Source organism: Corvus hawaiiensis, chromosome 3 (genome assembly GCF_020740725.1).
Source record: "Corvus hawaiiensis isolate bCorHaw1 chromosome 3, bCorHaw1.pri.cur, whole genome shotgun sequence".
In the NCBI taxonomy this organism is placed as follows: domain Eukaryota; kingdom Metazoa; phylum Chordata; class Aves; order Passeriformes; family Corvidae; genus Corvus; species Corvus hawaiiensis.
In genome coordinates this window covers 102,715,500-102,739,110 of record NC_063215.1, presented here as the reverse complement: position 1 = coordinate 102,739,110, position 23,611 = coordinate 102,715,500, and the positions used below count along the sequence as shown (strand labels likewise).

The 23,611-nt window shown below is 43.5% G+C and overlaps 1 protein-coding gene across 3 annotated transcripts in view; it reads left to right on the top strand.

The window, feature by feature from the left end:
- Nucleotides 1-14,668, top strand: part of FOXN2 (forkhead box N2) — a 30,630-nt gene extending 15,962 nt beyond the window's left edge. For 2 of the 3 annotated variants that reach the window (XM_048298387.1, XM_048298388.1), the window contains exons 3-6: nucleotides 3,496-3,620; nucleotides 7,196-7,260; nucleotides 10,291-10,359; nucleotides 10,820-14,668. In XM_048298387.1, the coding sequence (XP_048154344.1) occupies nucleotides 3,496-3,620; nucleotides 7,196-7,260; nucleotides 10,291-10,359; nucleotides 10,820-11,337 (777 nt within the window). In that variant the 3' untranslated portion in view covers nucleotides 11,338-14,668. The remainder of the gene's footprint in view (nucleotides 1-3,495; nucleotides 3,621-7,195; nucleotides 7,261-10,290; nucleotides 10,360-10,819) is intronic. The other variant, XM_048298389.1, reaches the window with a different exon arrangement.
- Nucleotides 14,669-23,611: the final 8,943 nt, after the last annotated feature.

Here is a 23,611-nt window from a genome sequence, read left to right as displayed (position 1 = left end):
AAGTCTGTAGAGATAGGAGAGAGATGCCTTTTATCTGGTAAACCTTTTGGTGAATATTTATATACCTCCTGCCACACAGACAGTATTTTCCGGTGGTTCGCCGTGGTGAGCACTGTCCATACCTGATGGAGCCAGGACTGCTGCCCAGGTCTGAAGCTGATGGACAGCTCTCTGCAGCACGGGGACGTGTGTCTGCAGTGAGCCTGAGCCACCAGCACCAGCCAAGTGGCTCTGGTTTGGTTGCTCCTTGGACTTTACTCACCGGGCTGGTGGGGGACTGTAGTGGGGTGGTGGTAAAGGATAAGGCTGGATCATGGAAGGCATTCCATTTTCAACCTGCATTTCTGTAATCCAGCCCTGAAACACGGGGGGCTGGAAACTTACTGTCTTTTACAAAATAGCTCCAATACTTCAAAACATAGGAATTATTTCCCTTCCTTTATTCTTGCCTAGATAAAATCCTGCAAGTCAAATTAGAAGCATTAGAAAGGTGCAGAAAAGATGATAGACCGAAAACTCATCTCAGAACCATATGAATGCCCCTGTTTGAGCTGCAGAGTAAGAAGAGCCTGGTTGCCTCTTTTCACTGACTCTGGAGGGATTTTTCTCTAAGATCTTCAGTAAAAGTTACACCTACATTTCATTCCAACACTTGCCTCACTGTTAATGTGAAATACTAACCTCCAAAGGCCGTTTAGCATTTTAGAGTGTCCTGAATTAGTCCTTGCTGGGAGAAATGGCACAGTCTGTTCCGGCTTGTTTTAAAGCTGGATATTGGTTCTGGGGCATTTCCAGCTCCAGCTGTGGCAGGCTTTCCCCTAACTCATGACACTTAATTTCAGACCTGGGCTGGACTTCTACCGCCTGGCTTTGCTAAGCAGAGGGTGCAAGCAAACATAATCTCTTTTGATCAGCGTCTACTTTTAGTATCTCCCAAGGTGGGTGGAAGTGTGGTTTCACATTACTCGTGACCCAAAGAAGAAGTCACCCTGTTTACTGCCTGTTGCATTGGATCTGTCAGTATCTGGATGGCTTCAGGGTGTGCCCGGGTTCAGTTTGCTGTTGCAATACCCACCCAGAATCCTTGTGTTATGTTGTCAGGGCAGCAAATTGGCGGAGTAAGTACCTTGCTGGGAAGATGAAAGAGGGAAACTAACCCCCAGCAGCTGAACTGAATGAGGCATGAAGTGCTCACCTGAAGTACCAGATAAAGTAGCAGATAACACAGCGTGGAGCAGTCGTTTGCTGATCAGGGGAGTTCCTGCTGCTCCCTGGGGCTAATAGCCTCAAAACTATGAAAGGGAAGGACAAAAAAAAGCCAGTTGGGCATGATTGGGGTGCTGAGGAAGGGGGTCTGGGAGAGGTGCAGGAAAAGGATCAGGGTGTAAGTCTGTCACTGAGATGGCGGATAGAGCCAGTTGGGAGGATGCTCCCTGTTAGTACCCAGGTGGCTAAATCATTCTGCCTGCCACCATGGCTGTTTATTAATTAACAGTAAGATTCTTGATGAGTATCTTACAGGCCGTACTCAGTTTTAGCATGAAAAGATGAGTATGAGGAAGATCAGTGTGAAAAACGAGGTTCACTCTCCTGTTAGAATTTAAAGAGTTTAATACAAAGACAATAAGAGACACATAAAATAAAGCAAAGGGATAACGGCCGGGTGCCTTGGCACTCTGCCAAGAGCACACCTGATGCTCGAGGTGAGTCCTTTTCATACCATTTTTACTGTCTGTTCTCTATTCATATTAAAACTTTTCCAGGAGCTGTTCTGCACAGCCACTCCTTGGTTCTGCCTTTTTAGAGCATTCGTAGTCTTCTGCCTTGTGGTTTTATTTCTTTTCATTCTTGGGGTTGGGCCCGCTAGGTAAGAGTCGATGGTGGGGTGGATCTCTTAATTCTCCAGACAGTCAGGGCTGATTGCAGCTTTGGGCCTCTTTGCCCCCCGGGCAGAGCGGTGATAGCGGCTCTCGGACCCTCCTGGCCACCCCCCGTTCTCCGGGCAGAGCAGCCTTTGGGTCCTTTTGTTCCCTGGACAAAGTGTTGATTAGCAGCTCCTTGGGCCTCATCTTCTGCTCGTTTGGAGGTTATCTTACTTGCTCACACTTGCTAACATTCTTGCTAAAACGAGAGAAAACTACATCCACACAGCAAAAAGCATTTCTAACATTATATAATATCTACCTTAACGCTTTGCGAGAAGCCAATACTATAATATATGTTTATAACAATCAGGTTAAAAAAAAAAAGCTTGGAGAGATGCAGCAGCTGAGAGATCTTTGTTAAAGGCAGTGGCTTCAGCTACAGTTGCAGAGCTGCATCTTTTTCTCAGCTGGGGCTCTCCGTGGCTTGATTTTTCTCTATTGATAGCAAGGTATTTCCTCTTCTCAGAAAGCCCCTGTGACTTAAATAGAACCACTGACTTGCATGCTTTGTAAGTCCTTTTCATCTGGAGTAAGACAAGGAGCATCCATCCATAAATTGGAATTACTGCCCCAATACTGGCAGGAGGAGGCCAGCTGGCTACTGTGGGCTCCCGGGAGCTTCTCCATGAAGGTTGGGTTTCTGCTCTGATATTTAGCCCCAAAAACCCTTGAGAAGGATTTTACTGTTCAGGTGTACAGCTGCCCCATCCTTCAGCCGTGTACATTTCCATTTCTGTAGCATCTGTTTTCCCAAAAAAATCTGGCTCTGTGTGCAGAGCTTTTAGCTGATCTGTCAGGTCAGTGATTATAGAATTGTATTTTACTTTCCTATTTAATTTTTTTCTTTAAGTTGCAAGAACTGGCAGGCTCAAAAAATAGGTTCTTTTTTAGTAAATTTGTGAAGAAACCTTTGAGAGGAGCAAGAGGTTCTTTATCTTGCTTAAGTTTCAACATACCAAATTTAGTATCAAGAATGACTAGCGCAGGGGTGCTTACATTGTTAGGTGCATCAAAACCACATTCATTAGGTTTTCAGATTTTGGAAAAGTGGGACTAATCCATTTTGTAGCTGGGCATTGAGCAAGATCCTTTTCCAGGGTGATGTGAAGTTAAATGAGTATGGGTCTATATCTAAACAAAGGGAAAGGTGCGTTGGTTTCTTACCTAGAAACATGTTAAAGAAAAGATTGCTGATCAGTTTGCTGGTGCCTGGGCAGATCCCTAAATTCACAGCTCTGTTTAACGAGTGTTAAAATAAGGTTTACAGCATGTGGAGGACAAATGGGAATGGGGCTTTACAGAAGGGGTTTTGGAAGGTGCTATCCCAACCTGCAAGATGGGTGCTTCCATAGTGTATAATGAGAGTTTGGGGACCATTTTCTCAATTTTGGGAGCATCAACTTTCCATGCAGGCGATGGAACTGTGTGCAGATGTTGTGCATCAGCTGTGCAGTGGTGCATGCCTACGTGCAGTCACTGCACTGTGCTGCAACTTGGGGGGTATTAAATAAGGAAGGACTGTAACAACCTGGTCCTGGATTTTCTAATTTGCTGTGTTTCTTTGTTGCAGGTGAATGGAAAAGGGTCGTTGTGGTGTGTTGACCCAAAATATAAACCTAATCTTGTCCAAGCACTGAAAAAACAGCCTTTTTCCTCAGCACTTGCATTTTATACTCCACCGGCATCGCCACCCAGGTAGGTGAATGTTCTCATCCAAGCAGGACATGTGATTATGTTGCTCCAGGTAGCAGAGGGTGTTGAAGTGCTGTTATCTGCTGCCACCTGAGAGCAGAATTTGAGTGGGCCATAGGTGAGACCAGCTGGATGAGGTGGGGAGATGCAGTGAGCTCAGGCTTCTCAGACAGCACATCTGGGGTGTGTCTCCTGTTAACTGTGGGAGAGTTTAAAAGAAGGTCAGGGGTGTGCTGGCTGCTTTCTGGAGAGCCCAATTTCTCCAAGAGGGCAAGCAGTCCTAGGAACTGGAACAAAATCCTCTTTCAAGCACAGTCTATCAGGACTGGCCTAGGGTGGTACCTGACCCTGCTCTTTGGAGGAGGTGGGTGTCTTCTCCTGGATGTCACATGTCTGGATATGAAATGTATCTATTCTGTGCTGTTGTGAAAAACAACCAACTTTTCCACAGTCTGAAGTGCTGAGAGAGGCTGCTCGGACAGGGTTGTTTTTCTCTGTGGCTGTTTTAGAGCATTTTACAGCAGGGATGGAAAAGACAGCCTTTGCCATAAATGCTCTCTGAGGTGGGGCATGCAAGACTTCTGAAACCAGGTCTTCCTTACCAACACAGTTTTAAGATTGGGCAATAGATTCTGGAGAATTTGAAGTCAACCTCGTGTGTCCTGAGTAGAGGAAGAGGAGCAGTAGCTGGGTCAGCCTGTGGAGGCAGGGGGACAGAAAGCAGAGGAGCACGTTGGGTGAGCCCCGTTCTGAGGGAGGCATGTGGCTGGTTTGTCTAGTTCAGGAAAGAATTTGGATGAGATAAGAGGTAATTAAGGTGTCTGTACATTGCCCTATGCCTTAACCTTACTGCAGGGAGTTTTCTTAACAAGCAGGAGGAACTGGGGTTCCTGGAGCAGAATGTAAGACTGATATCTCTGAGCAGATGTTTCTCAGGGTCCAACAGCACACTGACTCTGGGAGCTGGCACCCCTGTGCAAGCCTCAGGGGCTGAAGGGTTTTTTGTGGCATGGGCTTGTCCCGTGTGACTTGTAACCCACAAGATAAAACCAGTTGTCTCTGGTCTCTCTCCAACCCAGGGACATCCTGGGATGGAACAAGCCAGGCAGAAGTATCCTGTTTTCCAGCTTTCTGTTGGAATTGGGAGCATTACTAAAATAACCCTGAAACATTTAAGTATTAAGAAATAGTCAGATTGGAAAGTATGAGATGACTGGCAGTATTTCTTGGGGTTTATGGGAGTAAAGATTATTGAAACGACTAACTGGGCTCTAGAGGATAATGCTTTTACAGGCTTTAATGTCTCTGTGTAGGGGTATGAACTTCTGGTTTTGGGTACAGCTCAAGTGAAGGTTTGATCCTTGAAAGCTTTAATACTCTGTGTTAGTACAGCCAGAGTTCAAAATGTAGAGAATGATACAGATGGGAAGGGACCTCTGGACATTGTCTGGTCTGCCAGAGGTGCAGAGGATCGAGACAGACTCAGCCTAGGGCAGGGTGTTCACAGCCTTGACCAGTTAAGCTTTTAAAATCTCCAGGGTCTCCAAGATTAGTCCAGCTGAAGTTGTGTTAAGTGTGGTTTACTTAGCTTGGATAAATGCAACATACTGAACTTAGGTGTAAGGAAGGAGACTTTTCATCTGCATGCTGAAGTACTTGGAAGATCAGGATTTTAATTTGAAGCTGTTGTTTTTGGTAACTGTTTTTTTTCCTTTACTGAAGGACTAGTCATACTTGCCAACAATTACAAGGAAATCCTGGATCTAATGAAGCCACATGGCAAAATTCCCACCGACTTCAACACGGGAAGGGTTTTGCAGTGCTTGTATTTATGAGTACAAGAAAATAAGAAACAACATATTAAGATACCAAACTGCTCCCTAATGAAAGCTGGTTTATTTTCCTTCAATAATAAAAAACATTTATGTGACTTTCCATCACCCACAGAAAAACAGATTTCCACCCCCCACCCCTCCTTCCATGCTTGGATTTGATTTAAATTCTGGCCTAATTTTGGGGAAGGGCCCCCAAGGATCTGCCTTGTTGTACAGAGAGAGGAAGCTTGGAGGTACAGCTGGAGAGAGGCTGGAAGTACTGTCCAAATTTATCCACAGAGTGATCCTAGAATTCAGCTGTGACAGTCTCTGAATTTTTCTGTGGGAAGGCTGGTGTTCATGATTGTTTTACAGTGTGTTTGTGGGGAGTATGCCTATCATTCAGCATGATTTTAAAATAAAATTTAAGCTGTTACTTGGAGCAGAAGCTTTCCAAAACTGTAATCTGTGTCTAGTGACACTGAAATTTTTATTATCATAGATGATTGTCATCCCTGATGCATCTTATTTCTGCACAGCTTGTTCAACAAGTCATTGTGAAGCCCCTGGCTGCATTCTGGTTCTAGTGCTACATGAATTACAGCCCTGGGGAGAGCCACAGCCCTCATCTTGCAGATACCTTATGCATGGCTTGTCTTAATCAACACCAGGCATTAATTTGCTCTGGGGGAGCTCTATGTGGACATGATTTTTGAAGGATCCGAGCTTAGACAAAAGGATGAAGATATTTAGCATCTCTTTGTACAATGGATCTGTGGGCTGCAAAGCCAGCCATTTTGGGTTGGACCATTGCTTTCCTTTTATTTTTTTTTCCCCACCCATTTTTGGATCTGTTCCCTTTGCGCTCCATGGCTGCTATGAGAAAAGATACCAGACAGTGAACCCTAGTTTTGCACATTCCTCCCGTTCAGCTGAGGTTTCTCTTGCAGGTTGGGCTTGAAAATTCTGTCATCACCCTTTAGATTGTTCCAGCAGCACTATAAAAGACGCACACTGCTGTATTTCATGCAATTTTAGTAGTGTGTACTATTTTTGTTGGAGTCACTTCTAACTGCTTGCTAATATATTTATAATAAACTGAATAATTAGGGCTGGGTGTGTAGCAGAGAAAAAAACATGTGAAAGCTTTAACTTGCCCTTTATTTTGTGAGGGATTTAGAGATATTTTGTCAGGTGCAAAGCTGGTCTGATTATGAAAAACCACCCTGGATAGCATCACCACAACAGTTGAGCTTCAGATAACTTTAAAATCAGCAGGTGTCTTGGTTTGTTGTTGGTTTCTTTTATTTTTGCCTATTACTTTTTGTTTTTGTTAATTCCCCACCACTGTTTGGAAAAGCAAATTAACACTGCTGGTCCTTACCTGTCCTCTGAGCATCCCTGTGTGAGCTAATGTTTTGCTCACATGTGGGTTTTATGTACTAAAAAATACATATCTTTGTTTAAAATCCTCTAGGCACAAATATAAATGTGTAAGCCAATACCTCTTGCCAGCAAGATTTTTGTTAAATATGTGTGTTTGGAGGTGTTTTCCAAATGCTGGTGATGGCTTAAATAGTGCTACACAAACTATGAATCAGTGTCAAGCCCTCTACTGAGGGCAGCAATTGCTTGCCTTCCTGTGGTGAATAGGGTTGGTTTTGTTTTTACCCTTCTGTGATCATAATATTGTGTCTGCTGTACTTTGTACAAATCATTTGCCTAATCAGGGCTTGGCTTTGAGCTGTTGAATTTCTTTTTCAGTAGGTCGTCATCCCCTCACTACCTGACTTCAGTCCTTCAGCAGAATCATGGCCGATCTCTGAAAGGTAAACTTTGAATTTTCTTTCACTCTCCTCCCCTGGTTTTGGTCACAAGCAGGTGCTGCAGCCCAGCTGATGTTGGCTCTGTCCCTGCTCTGAAGGGTCTGCTAGATGACAAAAATCTCAGATGTAGTACAATGCTTGTGTATTATATCAGCTACTCGTGTATTAATTTTAAATCCATAAGGTGAATTTCAAGGTGTAATTGGGGCCCTCTTGTTCTGACAGCAAAATAGTCAGCACATGCATCACTCCCAAGTATGACCTACTTAATGAATAGTTCAGTAGAAAATTAATCTGAAACCTGCACATTCTGTAAAAGTTTTATTGGAGACTGAGAACTGAGAACCAAAGGTAGCAAATGTTAGAGTGTAAAACTTGTGGTACCAAGAGGGAGTTAGAAAGTGTGCTGGGGATTGCAGCATTTCTTTTGAAGGAGCCAGTTGAGCACAGCTCCTGCACCTCACTAATAAAGCTGAATATATTGAAGCCTTGTCCTAGACAAAAGTGATAATTTTGGTTTTTAAGTGCTGAAAAGTGAACAGTACTCAATTTTTAAAGAGTTGAATCTAACCAAATGTGTTGCAGGGGAGTGTTGTTAAAGCTCTTTCAGAAGGATAGTGAAAGGCACTGCCCAAGTGGCACCTGAGCAGACACCCAGCTCCCTTTTTTTGCTGGCTCAGTAGGCTTAGAGGTGAGAAGGTTGCTTTTAGTTTTCGGCCAGAAAGCAGCAACTTTGGTTAGGCAGCAAAGCCAAGGCATTTTAGAGACCATGCAGCTGCCTGGCCCACAGGTGATGATCACCATGCACCCAGATGGAGGTTCTGGAGTGGCATCTGGGTGGCAGGGAAGCATCCTTGGCTGGCTGGCTGCTGCAGGGCTGATGGATCTGGGATTCTCAGGGCTTGTTGGAGAACACAAGAAATCCCTCTCCTCCTAATGATTTTGCTGGTGTGACAGGTTTGGAGGTTGCCAGTCTGATGTTGCATCTTCCAATTAGCTACACCAGAGGAGCTAAAATAATGACGGTATCTGGTATCATTTCTTTTCTGCGTGTGGGGGAGCCTGTTCAGTGTTTCTCTGGCATTAGAGGCAAGCCATTCATGTTCCTGGGGTCCCACAGGGTAGCTCTTGTGCAGATGAACAGAATTCCTTGGAATAAGGTGCTTCCTTAGCCGTTCTGCTGGAGAAGTATAAGTTTGGGAAATACTGCTCTGTTGAGAAGAGCAATCACAAGTGAAGCCAAAGCACATTATCAGTGACACAGAGCACAGCTAAGAATGCACTGCAGAAGTGCCTCTCCTCTTTCTTTGGGAGTATTAAGGTGCAGAAATATTCTCTGTAGGTAGTAATCCTGCATTGCATTAATGCCTCCGATTGTCATTTTAACAAGGTGCTGCTTATATACCAACAGCAGATGATAAAATCAAATGTCTGAGATAGCAAGTAAGGAATGGGAATGTTTCACTTGCTGATTGCACTGGTGGAGCAAAGTAATTCTTCATGCTTTATTTTTTGACTTCTTTTTGTCAGTTGGGTGCACATAACCAATGAATTCAGGGCCTTTTTGTCTGTCAAAGAAAGCCAAAGCAGAAGGAAAAAAAAATCACATCAGTACAGTGGGGTAAACCCTAAAGCATGCTGGATTTAAAATGAAAGACATGGAAAACAAAATGTGTATGTTTTATAACCTGTGTTGGAAACAGCAGCTCAGCCCCCTTCCCGTGTTGGTACAACATTCCCAAGGTGTCATGTTCTTCAGATTTCTCTTTGACCATGGATGAAGTTAGGGAGGATTATTAAGATAAGGAAGCCATGCTGGCAACTCTGCAGTCCCCCTCCCAGTACTACCCTCCCCTTAAATTCAGTAATACAGTTAATGCCTGTAATGTGGGGAGGAAAACAAATGCCATCAAAATGATATTGCTGGTGTTTCACTTTAACAGTTCCCCCCACAGTTCCAGTTCAGCAGAACTGAGAGCCCATTCTGCTTGCTGCTGGTGCCTTCCAGCACATTGTCTTCCAGCCCTGTTCTCCACTCCCTGCTCATACATATGTACATACCTACCTACACCTCAGATGTGATCTTTCGCTCTCAGACACCCAAGTTCTTGTGAGGGCTCACTGTCTCTTTGCTCCTGTTTTGCCTGGTTAGTCCTCTATACATATTTCTGTCCTGTGTAAGGAGTGTTCATCATCCATTGCAGAAGTGAGCCAAGGATTTCCTCTTCTTTGAAGGGCATGTACATGTCCTGAAAAGAGTGTGAAAGGTGTGCTTGTTTCTTTTCCCTTTCACCTGGTCTGGTTAGAGATGTCAGTCTTTGCCCTGTTATTCTCAAGGTGCCTTTCAGAAATGTGAGCAATCTGCTGTGCAAAGGATGGCATTTTGCAGCAGTGCTTCTCACTGCAGCTGACAGTGCCGCAGTTCACCTCAACCTTTCTACGTGCCTATTTATTATTTAGACCCCCCCTGCTTTCTAGACTGAGCCGTTCAGTGCCCTTTCCCCCCTTGTCGTCTCAATTTCTTCTGTTTGACTTATTAGTGTGGAAAATTCTGCTGGAGGAAGGAGGTGTGCTGAATTAGTGCTGCATTAATGGGCACGGCTGTTCCCAGCCTTGCACATTCACACAGCCAGGGTATGGAGCTGCTGAGGTGCTTTGCTGTGCCATGTGTCTAATCTTTCTCTCCCAACTGGTACAAACAAAAGGCACTTGTTAAGTATAGCAACAGCATTGTCACTTGAATGTCTAATTGTGTCACTGATTCTTGGCTTCAGTGAGTGAAATGTGAGAATTCAGCCTTTGAATGTCATAGTTAAGGTATGAGACTGATCTGGAACAGTATTGAGCTGTACAGGGGTCATGCTTTGTTGAGTTTGTACATTCCCCCTACCTCTGCTTTTTGTTGTAGGCCAGTACAGGCAAATATATATATGTGTGTGTGTGTGTATATATATATATGTATTTGTATGTTTTAGACACCTCATCTTGTCAGGCTTACCTGAGTTCTAACATTTTGCTGCTTCTGCTTCACAGAATCTGATATTGATGCTGCTACTGCAATGATGCTGTTAAATACTTCCATTCAACAAGGGATGCTGGACTGTAAGCATAAGCCATTTTACTCATTTTTATCCCCTACTCAGTAGCTAAATACTTTCTCTATAAAATTTCAAGCAACAAGTATGGTTTGGTTTCCAAACAGTAAGAGCAGTCAAGAAGTAATTCTGGTTTAATTATTCTTTCAGCTAGCATTGCAAGAGTTTTTTTAGAAGCCGCCTTCTTTTTCTTTTCCCAGTTAATTTTGATGTTTTTCTGCAAAGTTCTATCCCTGCCCTCTCTGTGCTAGATGGTAAGAAGAGTTTCTTGGCTACTTCTCTGTTCCTGTAGCTATTGGTTGTGATTAGCTGAAGACTGTTGTCCCCTGTGGATGACAGCAAACAGGCACATTGTGACTTTGAACGCTGGCATTCAGCTTCCCTTGCAGCCAGCCAGGCACAGTGTGCTCATGGTGCAGGTGATCTCCCTGGAGCGTTTGCCTACTGACAGGTCTTGTTTTCCACAGGCGAGAAACCTCAGCCTCTGAAGACACCCAAGAAGAGGAGCTACGGCAGCGCGTTCAATCCTCCCAGCTCCATCAACCTGCAGGAGAACGACGCCACAGCCACCAACATTGATCCGAGCGAGGATCACAACTACAGTGCCAGCAGCATGGGCTCCCAGCGCTGCGCATCCAGGTCCAGCGTGTCTTCCCTGTCCTCCCTGGACGAGGTGTACGAGTTCATCTCCAAGAGCAGCCACGACGGCAGCGATGGCAGCGAGGGCTTTCACAGCGAGGTGGATACGGACGTGGACTATGAAGATGATCCTCTGGGAGACAGTGGCTATGCATCCCAACCTTGTGGAGATACCTCTGAGGAAAGTCAGCCCAGCAAGAAAGTACTCGAGGAGCTGTGTCAGGAAATCGATGAGGAGCTGAAGGAAGCAGCAGGGTCTCTGCTTCACCTTGCTGGCATCCAAACGTGCTTGAGTTCCTTAATAAGTACTGCAAAGACCCACTGTCACAAGCAAAGGAAAAAATAATATGTTTGTCAGTGTTGAATATATACATATATTTTTTTTAATTGTGGCAATACTCTTCTACTTTTGCCCTTCACAAGGGAGATCAAAGCCATAAGAGGACTCACTGCTTTTTTTTTTTTAATTTTTGGCGCAAACTATAATTTAGCCATTTATTTTTAAATCACCACCTAAAAAGAAAATATTTAATCTTCTCAAATTAGAAGATATGCATGACTTGTGAAAACCTGAAAGCATACTTCTTAATGATCACTTTTTAATTTTTTTTTCTTTTCAATAGTTGACTTTATTTTTTTTCAGAGATACGTTTGTTCAGATGCACACTGTGGATCGTATTTACATCTCTGCTGGCCCCATCTGCGGAGGTGAATTTTGTTCTGTCTAAGGGCTCTGACTTCCATGTAAAGGATTCAAATTCATTTTGCAATAAGAGAATCTCTTTATAGTTCCTAGACATCCTTCAGCCAAAAAATGTTTAGTGGTATGTTGAACTTTATCCCTCTTTTTCTTATTTTTCTTTTAAAATCAGTGGTGATTGCTTACATCTTCCTGTAGATGATGCCTTTTTTTTTTAATTTTCTGTTCAAAAATGGGTAAGCAGTTCTGTTGGAGTGGGTTTTAACAGTACTGTACATACAAGGATGCCTTAAGTATGTTGCAGAATTGTAAACAGCTATCCAAGGTCATCTTTCCTGTTGCTGAAAAGGTAGCATAATGTGCCATAAACGTTCTCACCAACGTGAAGCTACTGCTTCCACCAGGTGTTGGGCAAACTGGGTGAAAATTAGGAGCAGAGCCACTTAGGAAACCAATGCCCACTGTTGAAAACAGTGCTGGATTCAGCCAAAAGTTAACCTTTCCCTAAGGGAGTATTTTCCTGGCTATTTGAATGCCTTTCTTTAGACTAGTGTGGGTTTTTTTGCCCCCCCCCCCCTTTTTTTTTTTCCTTATTTGTCAGTCTCTTCATGAATCCTGTCCTAAACTGTCTGCTTCCAATGCAAACACAGCCATGCTGCTGAAGGTCTGTTGCTCTGAGGGCCCATTCCAGTGCCTCTTGAAGACAACGGTGGTGCTCCCGCTGACTCAATGGCTGTTGGATCAAGCCTGAAATATTCGAGGTTCTTTGTGTTTTGCAATTTAAAGCACAAACACTAGGAGAGAAAAAAAAAAAAGTTGGTTGTTTTTGTTTTGGTTTTTTTTTTTTCTTTTTCCAATTCAGTTTTAAGAATGATTTGTTTTATTTCTTGAAAGGGAAGGAAAATACTCTGCTTCATTCCTGCTTTGTGTGAGCACCTGTTAGCCTACACCTATAACAGGGCAACGTGTGTGCAGACGTGTGTGTGTCTTCTGGCTATCACAAGTGCTGCATTAGCCAATTAGATCTGATATTGGATGTGTTACTGATCGGTAGTAGGGGTAAAACTCGCTATTTAAAGGAAAATTAAGTACCAATGCAGTGGTTCTTAGGATTTCAGGAGCTGAAAATGTGAATGCTTGGTGGAACTGCTTTTTGCTCATGGGTTGCTTTTGAACTCTCATGGAAAACTGTGAAGGGCAGAGCTTGTGTCAGTGTGAAAAGGAGGATTCAGATACACAGAAATACTGTGAGCAGCCTGAGGTTTTGCTCATGCCATGATTTCAGTTTTACACTGTTGAAGAAGGGTGCTGCCTGGCTCCTGCTGAAGTGGTTGCAGTAGCTTCCAAAGCTGGATCAAGGTCCAGGTATTCTGGAAGCTGTGGTCATAGTCGGCTCCATGGTTTGATTTGGTTCTGAATTATTTTTTGCCTCAGATAAAATTTGAGGAGGTTGATACTTACCGGGAGTGTGTCTGTGCTGCTGTTAACCCTGCAGTTGGTGACAATGACTTCAGCATACCTGAAGGATTGGGATGCTAACAATGCATTTAATCACTATATGCAATGACCAGTGAAAACCAGTTACTAATCAGCAGTTAGCAGAGAAAGCTGCATCCCATCCATCCTTACAGCTGTCAGCCTGGGAGAACTGGAATTGTGGAAGGGGGGAGCAGCCTTTCCCTGGGACACAGAGCGGTGCGGCAGGGCCCTGCTCTTCCTGCTCTTCCTGCTTTGCTGTCTTCCCTCTCTGCTTCCAAAGGGGAAGGCAGATGAGCTGTGCCCCTGCCCTGTCCCACCATGTTGTCCCAGGCCCCTGCCCACGTGTTTGGCAGCAAAGACTGACAGCTCAGTTGTGGAGCACCTCTCTTGGCAGTGGGAGAAGAGCTGCCCTTCCTTTCTCTTACATATCTATTGGGTTTGGGTTTGTTTGCCACCTCAGTTAGAGACCCTGGTGTATATAGTATAAATGGAGTATAATTAAAAGTTATTTTGATTGTTGGGCTTTGGGGTTTTTTTTAGTGACATATGTAAAATGTTGATGCCAATGGTTGACTCAGATAAATTTTGGCAAGAAAAGTATTAATGAACCACATTCAGCTCTTTAAATACAGTGAAGAAGTGTATGAGATCTGTGTACACAGTGGGTTGCTCTGTTCAGGGTAAATCTGATGTGATTACTGTACAAACCTACAATGGCTTTTCAGGTTCCAGTCCTAAATTACTGATCCACAGAAGTCACATCAAATGTTTTGAAATCCAACTGTAAAATGAAAGTTTTGTGGTTTGCAACTTTTCATCAGCCTGAAAAGTACAAGCTTTAATTAAAGCAACGTATACTCATACACGTTAATAATGGTGTGGTCAAAATATTTATTGAAAAGAAAAGGTAGAATATTTTAAATGTTGCACCTGCTATTTTATCTTAAAGCACATTCTTCACACCTAACTGCCAGTGCCATTATCAAGTCTGTTTTATAAATGTACATTTCTTCAAACTAAAAAGTGCATAATTAAAAGTATTATGTTACTGCCATATAGTGATATAAAACATTTTATAATTGCCAATTCATTGTAACTATTATTTATTTAAAAGTGAATTGTAAGAATGCTTTCTGATCAAATGAACCAGAGTTGTTTTTAAACCATTCCCGTTAGCTTGTTTCTAATGTAGCATAAGCAATGTCCTTGGGTTTGTTTAGAATAATTTTGCCAGTAGGTGACCAATTCTAACCCTTTTTCCTCTGGTTTAGTCCTTTACCCGTTTTAAAGACGATTTACAAAAGTTTAGTTTTTTGTATGCTAATCTCTGTTAATTAAAATGTTTATAAATTTTATTTTTACCAAAGAGATGCAATTCATTATGACAAAATATTGCAGAATAAACTTTGTTTTATAACATTTGTGACTTTTCTGCCCACATTTTTCATTCAGATGATCAAAGGGGCTTTTCTAAAATAAACAGCATTGCAAACAGAAAGCGCTGTGTTCTCTCTTTGTCTGCAGACCCTGGCTCTGGTCTCGGATGGTGCTGACTATTCCACCTTCCCATTTAAACTTCTTCCACAAGACTGGACTAGTGTAAAAAGCCCAGTGTGTGATTCATGTGGGTTGGTTAAGGTGTTTGCATGCATGTGGAAATCATCTGTGAAATACCTATCAGTCCATAGCAGGATTTGCTTAGAGTCACATTCATCCATAGCTGGCCCCTGAAGTTTGAAGAGCATCGTATTGAGGCTAAGATTTCACCCTTTAGCCTGGAACCTAAGGAATGTTTTGACATCTTGGGTATTGTTGAAACACTACTGCATAACTTCTGCCCTCCTGTGCAAAGCTCTTGTTTAACCAGAAATAACTTTAATCTTTTGCTGATGAAACACCTGTGATTATTTGCTGTTCTGTGTCTGTATTGCTGTGGCCAAGTTGCTTGGATGTGACTCAGAGATCAACAGCCTATTTACAGGACAGGTAGTTTAAAAAATGAGTCCCTGGATAAAGCAGCATAGGTCTTGTTTGGGGTTTTTTTCAGTGTTTACTTTCTCTAGATAGTGATTTATGATGCCTATTGGTTCTTTGTACAGAAGACCTTATGGAAAGCACACAGGTGGGAATGACTCCTCTTACTAGCAGGAATAATATTCCCCATCCCATTTTATACCTCATCTTGCTGCTCCTGGGCCAGCTTTTTTCTCAAATGCACACATGTGGCATGTGCCCTTCCAGTGCCTGAGAGGCAGAAGCACCAGAGGAAAACAAGATATGACATGATGTTTATCTCTATTAAAAGCAAACTTTGGTCCATCTCTTGTATTTTTATTTGTTTAACCCACTGGTGTCACCAAGGTGAGCTTGCTCTAGGATCTGATGACCATACAACTTTCTCAGTACTTGAAGTGATAACAGTAGATGTTAACAAAGACTTGTTTTATTGCCATATCTAACAAAATTTAAACCACACATTACAGAATATATGTGCACTATTAATATATTTGATTTAGTGTTCATCTTAATAGACTAATAAGAGAACAACTGCTCTAATTAGTTTGGACAAAATCACAGCCATGTATCATATGTTAATGATACCTTTCTAATTGTTATTCACTATATTATGCTGAGAACCTTGAGCTCATTGTTAAATTTCCCAAGAGTGTTTTCTTCTGTTATGACTTTGCTGGAAATTATCCTCTGTATGGAGCCACAACTCTCAAAATAAAGCATTAACTGAAGTAATTATGCACTTACACCACCTGTATTTTAAGGACAGTTGTTGAAGAAATACCTAATAGATTACATTTATTTGGAAAAAATGGTTGTCTAAATTTGACATGGACTATGGTTACTCTTTCACAGGTTTTGAGGTTACAGGTACCTGTAAGTGTTCTTATTTTGAGTAGTCAGACTGAATACATGTAGCTTAGAGATAATTACATAGTAGTCCAGTAATGCTGTTACTGTGAACTTTCCCAGCATATTTAACCATAAAAATCTTCCTTGTTTTTACCCGTGAGGGTTGTTCTCATACCTGGGAAGCAATATCACCTCTGCTTGAATTTTCGGTCTTCAGATTGGTTGGGGTTTTTTTTCTCCCCTTTCCTCCAGAAGGCTCCCCTGAAAGCTGCCTGCTCTTACTGTTGTAAACTACTTAGTGCTGACATAAAATTACTACCTACCCTCTGCCAGGGTTCATTTAAACAGCTCTTCATTAAACAGCGGCATGTTTATTTTCCTATTGCATCAGTACAAAAGCAATCATTTCCCTCCTTAGACTCTTGACTTGTTAAACAAACCAGAATTATTTGTTTTCCGTTTGGAAGACATGATCTTCGTTCCTCTTAACCACTTTTGTGTACCTCAGTTCCAGACTGAAGTCAGCCTGCTGGCACATGCCTGAGAGGAGTAAAAACCACTCTTCTAGAGTGCTTTACTTTGAAACCTGACCTTAATATTTCCCTGCCTTTGCAGCACGCTTGCCTGCATGGCCTTCACCTGGCCACATGTGCTTGACTAATCCTATTATCAACTAATATGTCCCTATGTTTGTTCTCCTCCATCACTGACAAATGGTGAGGCCCCAGTCAGCAGGAAGTTTGGTAGTTCATGACCTGGAGGTTGATTTAATGAGATCTGTCACAATCTTTGTGATCCCTCCTGGTGACCTTCCTGCTCATCAGGAAAGACTTTTTGGCACAGCCTGCCCAAAATAAAGAAAGAAGGACCTGTCTGTGCTCTTTCAATGTTCGGAGAAGGACATCCAGTTTCCTAAACCTAGGTATGTCTACCTGAGTGTTGCTTTTCTGCTGGTTGCCATAACCTCCATTTCCTTGATACCTTAACTCTCCAAGTGCTAGTGGGCACTGTACTAGGTTGGACTGAATACCCAGTTTCTGTATCCATTCCAGAACTGCTGATAGCAGTTAAGAATCTGTGTATTTTCAAACTTAAAAATGCAGGTTGTTTTCTCTCAGACCAACCTCAGATGCTCTGATGTGCTTATGTGCTTTAGAGTTGCCAGGCAGGTGTTCAGAAAAATCTCTGTAGGTGCCTGTACCAACCTTAACACAGCATTGCTTTGAAAAACAGATTTTGTGCCTCAAAGGCTTTTTAAAAATTTAATTAACTTGGTATCTTGGTTCCTTACTAAAATCCAGTAGGTTTTCAGTTGTTAAAAGTGCTAAAATTAGCTTAGCCAACTGAATTTTTGGTTATTTTCAGTAAGGGTACATTTTATTCTCTCTCACTGGCTTTGTGCGTGTTTTCTGAACTGCTGGTGGAGGTTTCCATGCTCTGAATACAGTCAGGCCTCCACAAATAGCAGGCATTTTGCTTTTCTTTTGGCTCTGAGTAATTTAAAGGATGAAAACTCCACCTGTTGAGTTTGGCTGTGATGTGCTGGCTAACACGTCCCGCTGTTCCACGCAGGCTCTTCCCTGGGTCAGGTGAGGTGTGGGCAGAGCTGAGCCATTCCGAAAGAGGAGATGTTTCCTTAAATCTCTGGGTATTAGCTTGAGTGCAATCGTGTTGGCTGCTACCTTAAAATATGATGTCACCTTGCCCCAATCACAGCCCATTTTCTGTGAGCGTGATGTGAGCTCCCCAGAGAAGCATCTTCTGAGTGACAGCAGCATCCCGTGCGGCTGTTGCTAAGCGACAAGATTCGGCTTTCAGCAGGATCTAATTTTAAAATATTTAACCCTAGATCTGTCAAGGTTCATTATTTCCAGTGTGCTGGTTAATCCCTACTTGTTGGTGCCCAACTTCACAAATACCCTGCCCCTTGTAGTGGTGCTGTTTTATTTATCATGGATAACGTCTCAGAACGAGGAGAAGCAAAAACGCCTCAGGTAGAGCTTGCTACCAAATTTCATTTTAGCTCTGATCTATACACAGAAATATGGGACACAATTAGAGGTGCAAATCCTGCATTGTTGTTCTAGGAATGTTCCTTTCTTTGCTGGCTTGTGCAAGTGGCTCACCCATGCTTTCCTTCTAAGGAATGCTGGATTTCAAGTGAATGAACGCTGGTGGATGGGAAGCTGGCAATAATAATTAAGCTTCCATTTGTAGTAATATTATGTGTCCTGTTGTTTCTTGCTGAATTTCATCTAGGTTAAGAAGCATGTCATCTTATCTAAAGCCATTTGAAAAAAAATGATGTAATTTTGAAATTTAAGGGAGTTTTAACACCAGAAAAATTTAATTCTTTTAAATCATTGCATTTACAGATAATGATGAAGTTCTACAGAGGATAGTTTTTTTGTGCATTTTTTTGGGGGTGGTTGTTTAGTGTAGCGCTTTTTTTTTAATAATTATCTACATTTTATTTCTTTCTAAAATGTGGAGGCTTGGAATGCTACTCAGGTATTTTACAAAAAAAAAAAAAGGAAATATTTCTGACCAGCTGTGTCACTCTTTGATTAATTACTACACACCCCTGTAAGTGCACTCAAGTTCACTGCTACCATCTTAATGTGGTATCTCACTCAGCTGAGATAAAGCTGCTGTAACTGGTCAGTATCATAACAACAACAACAACAGAAAAAACACTGAGAACTGCACAACCCCTTCTTCCCCCCAAATTCAGTAAAATTTTAAAAAATTAGATTATTCATATTTTTAAAAATGCTAATAGAGTTCCTCTCAGCCTCATAATCACACCTAGGAATCTTCCTCCTCCCATTGTTAGGGTTTAAAACTGATAACGTCCTTGCTCCTCGTGCTGTCTCTCCTTCCCAGTTCATACCAATCCACAAAAGCAAACCTGTCCGTGCCAAGGCACTTTTTTCAGCAGGTGATTTGATTGGGATACTGTCCTGCTGCTTTTCAATCCTCCTGAGGCATCCCCCCTTCCACTGCTCCAAGTTCCCATTCCCACCGCTGGCATCTTTGAAGGCAGCACAAACCCGGGAGTACTTGCAAAGTGTGTTCAAAGTATTTCAATGTAACACCTCAATGAAGGACACATCCTAGAAAACGCAAACCTAAAAATACAGGTGGGAGTCAAATGTAAAGCTTTCAATAATTGTAACTCTTCAGCTGTTACTTAGTTCTGCTGTTTTACGGAGAGAGTATCATTGAGGATTTGCTGAGGAGGGGTTGCAGCAGTTCCTGCTGTTGCACCCAGGGCTGGTATGCGTTGTACCCATGTGGAACGTGAGCTGCAAAGTTCAACTCTGACTTACCACCGGCAGCTGCCTGCTCAGTTTTTCCATCTTCTCGTCCTCAGCAATTGCTTCCTGTACAAAGGCACCGCTCCCCTGGCCATGCACACACCCTATAGATGACTCAAGCTATTTAACCTATGGGCTGGGAAGGGACACGAGAGAGAGAGGGAGAGAGAATCAGAGAGAGAGAGAGAGAGAGAGACTTGTTCTCATTTCTATTTTTAAATGCTATGGAAACAGTGAATGATGATAATGAATAGAATAATAATTAAACTGTTCTGTGAGGCGCATATCTGTACATACATACACTTTTTTTTACTACTTGGCTGCTTTTTTTTTATGAGAACAATCAGGTTTTGATAAGGTGAAAGGTTATTCATAACGAGCAGTTTGTTACAGTCACCATGAGAAATAACGAGCGTGCATTGTGAGCACACATCCTGCTGTTCAGACTTGCCGTTGCTACGATAACAGAAACAAAACACCAGTTTTGGGTGTTCGCAGCTTCCGAGGATGTGGTTTATGTGCTGCTTGTGATAGTCTGATGACTGAAGATGGCTCCCTTCCAATCATTTTTGAATTTTTTCTGTCTCTTAGAAACCCTTTTGTGGTGAGTACTTGTGAGGACATAAGTGATGACAGTGAAGTTTATTTTCCCAAAGCACAGAAAACATCCAGGATAATCTGAAATATGTTCTTTGTTTATTTCTTTACCTGCACCTATTCCCGGGGTCTGTAAGTACAAGTTCTGACTAAACAGAGGGGATGACACGGTTTGAGCAGAGGAGGGAGGACAAATGAGCTTGAAAATGGGACATTTTGAAATCACTGTGATTCTTAAATAAATTAGTTGTCTTGAGAGAGCACCTAGAATTCAACACCCATTGTACCAGCTACTGAGCACAGGCACAAGGGAAGGACAGCCTCGGTTATACTGTCTGTCTTTTGCTATCTGTTTTCCCCCATGGAAACAAAAATGCCATGAGTGTTGGGAGGGATTCCTTTGCTCCACACGTCATGAGCTTGCATTAAGCTCTGCTGCCATAACCTGTACTTATATCCCCATGGGTGTGTTTGCAGGAGGCAGTATTTTGGGGGTCCTGTGGCAACCACCCCACACTGCTTGGGATTCCACTCCCATGAGCTCTCTCACTCCAAACTTGTGACAAGAGGACCAGCCCCTTGCAATTACTGAGTCAGTGCTGTGGAAGCCTCACGACACCACGCTGCAATGACACGTCTTTGGGCTGCAGTGCTGGGACAACCTTGCTTTCCAGGGAGAGGTGAGAATTAAGGATGTGCTTGTGAGGAAACAGAACAATAAAGACATTTTTTCACAGCTGACGTTTGGGGAAGTAGCACTGCAGCTGCCATGGCAAATCAAAAGGATGAATCTGAGAATTTCCAGCGAGAGAGTTAAAAAACCTCAACCAACAAACAAGCTAACTTTCGTCACCTGTGTTTTTGGGGAAATTTGCTGAAGCTGTTTGCCAAGTACCACCATGGGACACTGATAAATTACAACATTAACATTATAGGGACTCTGGGATCCATGAGAAACTGGGCAAGAGACAGTACCACTTTAAAACACAAGAGGCTGGCCTGATGCTTAAATATACTGAAGTAGGGCTGTTCTGATGAGCCTAAAAATCCTGCAGCCAGATCTCAGCTTTAAAGCAGAAAAGGCAGCCAGCTTTTATTCGCTCCTTTCACTTGTTTCAAGCAACTGGCATTCCCTCCTATGATAAATGCCCTATATGATGTACACTTGGATCTTGCCACTCTGCGGGGATGCAGGCAAATAAATTCTGTGCTCTTCCACTCCAAGTGCCTGCTGCCCAGTCAGGAGCACTGCTGTTGTCAGTGGGGAAGCAATTTATTCTGCCACAACTAGGCACTGTAATTCCCTGAGCTCCGTTTCCCAGCTTTCAGCTGTGAAACCTCTCTGCCAGCATTCACTGCACTAGAGAGAAGGGGAAAACTGCATCACAAAAGCATCTTTGAAGGCAGCACAAACTCGGGAGTACTTGCAAAGTGTGTTCAAAGTATTTCAGTGTAACACTTCAGTGAAAGACACATCCTGGAAAATGCAACCCAAAAAATACAGGTGGGAGTCAAATGTAAAGGCTTTCAATAATTTTCCTGTACAAAATTAACTGCACTGACATATAAGGACATACCATGGAAAGCATGCTGCTTTTAACCCTGATGTGCAGCAACTGCAAACCCCATTTGCTTTGCTAGAAACTTCTGTAGGGGATGCAAAATGGAGTGGAAGGAGAAGTGTATCTGCTCTAATTGTTAAAAACTAGAGCTTCCTTATTTCTTATTCCAGGATTGCTGTTTAAGCTCTTCTGGTCAAGCAGAACAGCAGCAAGATCATTTGGATGAACGATGACTCTGTGTGTTTTGCTTATTTCTCCTTTTTTACTTCCTAAAAATGCACAGTGCTGTTGTTGGCAATATGGATCATCTCCTCCGACGTTAAGCCTTCCTTTGGAGGTACAAACCTATTTACTAATCTGGCCCCCATGTCATATTTAGGGCTCACCAACTCCACTACTGTGATGAGCAAAGGAATAGTGCACACACACACCATCAAAGCCTCAAGATGAAGGAAAAAAATTAGTTTCCATTGCAGGCACCTTCTATCCACTCCTACTTAATGGGAACAAAGACAAAAGGAGGTAACAAAACGATGATTTATCACCTCTAGCACTACCCACTACTGAGGAACAGCTATGAAGACACCGTGCTGAAATCAAGTGGAAAAAAAATGATACCATGGAAACTGAACAAAAGTAATAATTTGCTGCTACATCTCTGTCCTAGACCAGAAAGCCCTTAACCTGCAAATCGCCAGATGCTCAGCATATACTGGTAAAGTCTCATCACATTTTTGCCTTATTACACTTTTCCTTACACATCTGTTTCCAGTCATGTTCAGAAACAAAATTCTGCATTGTCTGAGTACCTGGCAGGACCAAATACACCTTTTATGATGTTTTCAGTTTCTGCTTGAAGCGTGCTGATGCTATATACATGTTTAAATGTTTGGCAAATCTGAGGATAAAGAAGCAAATAGGAGATAAGTAGCAGAGCCTCAGCAATCTCCAAAGGATGGCTGAACACTGGAGAAGCTCAAAGGTGGCTCCAGAACAGAGACCTGCACACTGGAGAGAAGAGAGCAGAGAAGGGCCCCCCCAGGAAAACACTGGTGCAGATACCCAGAAACACAGAATCACAGAGTTGTTAGGATTGGAAAGGACCTCTGGAAACCATCCAGTCCAACCCCCTGCCAAGGCAGGGTCACCTGGAGCAGGTGACACAGGAGCGAGTCCAGGTGGGATTTGAATGTCTGCAGGGAGGGGGACTCCACAACCTCCCCGGGCAGCTGTGCCAGTGCTCTGCCACACTGAATGTAAAGTAATTCTTCCTCGTGCTGAGGTGGAATTTGTGTTTTCTTTACAGCCATTGCTCCTTGTCCTAACACTGGGCACCACTGAGAAGAGTCTGGCACCATCCCCTTGGCACCTGCCTTCGAGATATTTGTATGCATTGATGAGATCCCCTCGGAATGATGCCCCAGACTGTGGAATTCGAGTTGCTGCAGCTTGAGAGGGCATTGCACGACCCGGGATCTACCCGTGTACTCCTTCCTTAGGATATAATAGATATACTTAATATCTCCTTCAGTTAGTGTATGAAGGCTGGAGGTTGTAGGGAGATCCAAGCGCTGGCAGTGACACCCACTGCGAGCCATGGGAAGTGTCTGAACCGCCTTTTGTTTCCTTGAGTCCCCTACGGGCCCGCAAAAAACCGCGGCTGCCTCAGTTTCGGTGCGTGTCGCGCGTCCCGGGGCTCCCCCTGGCGACAGCGCTGCCTGGGCGGAGACCCGCGGGACCGGCGAGGGCACGGTGCCCAGGCAGGGACGGCGCCGGGGCACCGGATCATCGCTCGCCGCTTTTCGCATCGCGACCATCACGGCATGAACCCCCGGCCCCGGCCCCGCTCCCGGGCGAAGCTTTTTGGGCGGGGCGGCGCCCCGTAGCCCGGAGGCCGCGCGCGGCCCCGCAGCCGTCGCCACGGCAACGGCCGGTGACAGCGAGAGCCTCGCCGGTGTCACGTGACCAGGTCCTCGCGGCAGCCCCGCCCCCCTCCCGCCGCCATCTTGAAGTTGCGTCAAGATGGTGGCGCCGGCGGCTTAAAGCTCCGCCCCCCCGCCCCGCGCCGTTACGTCATCACGTTCCCGCCGCCCTGAA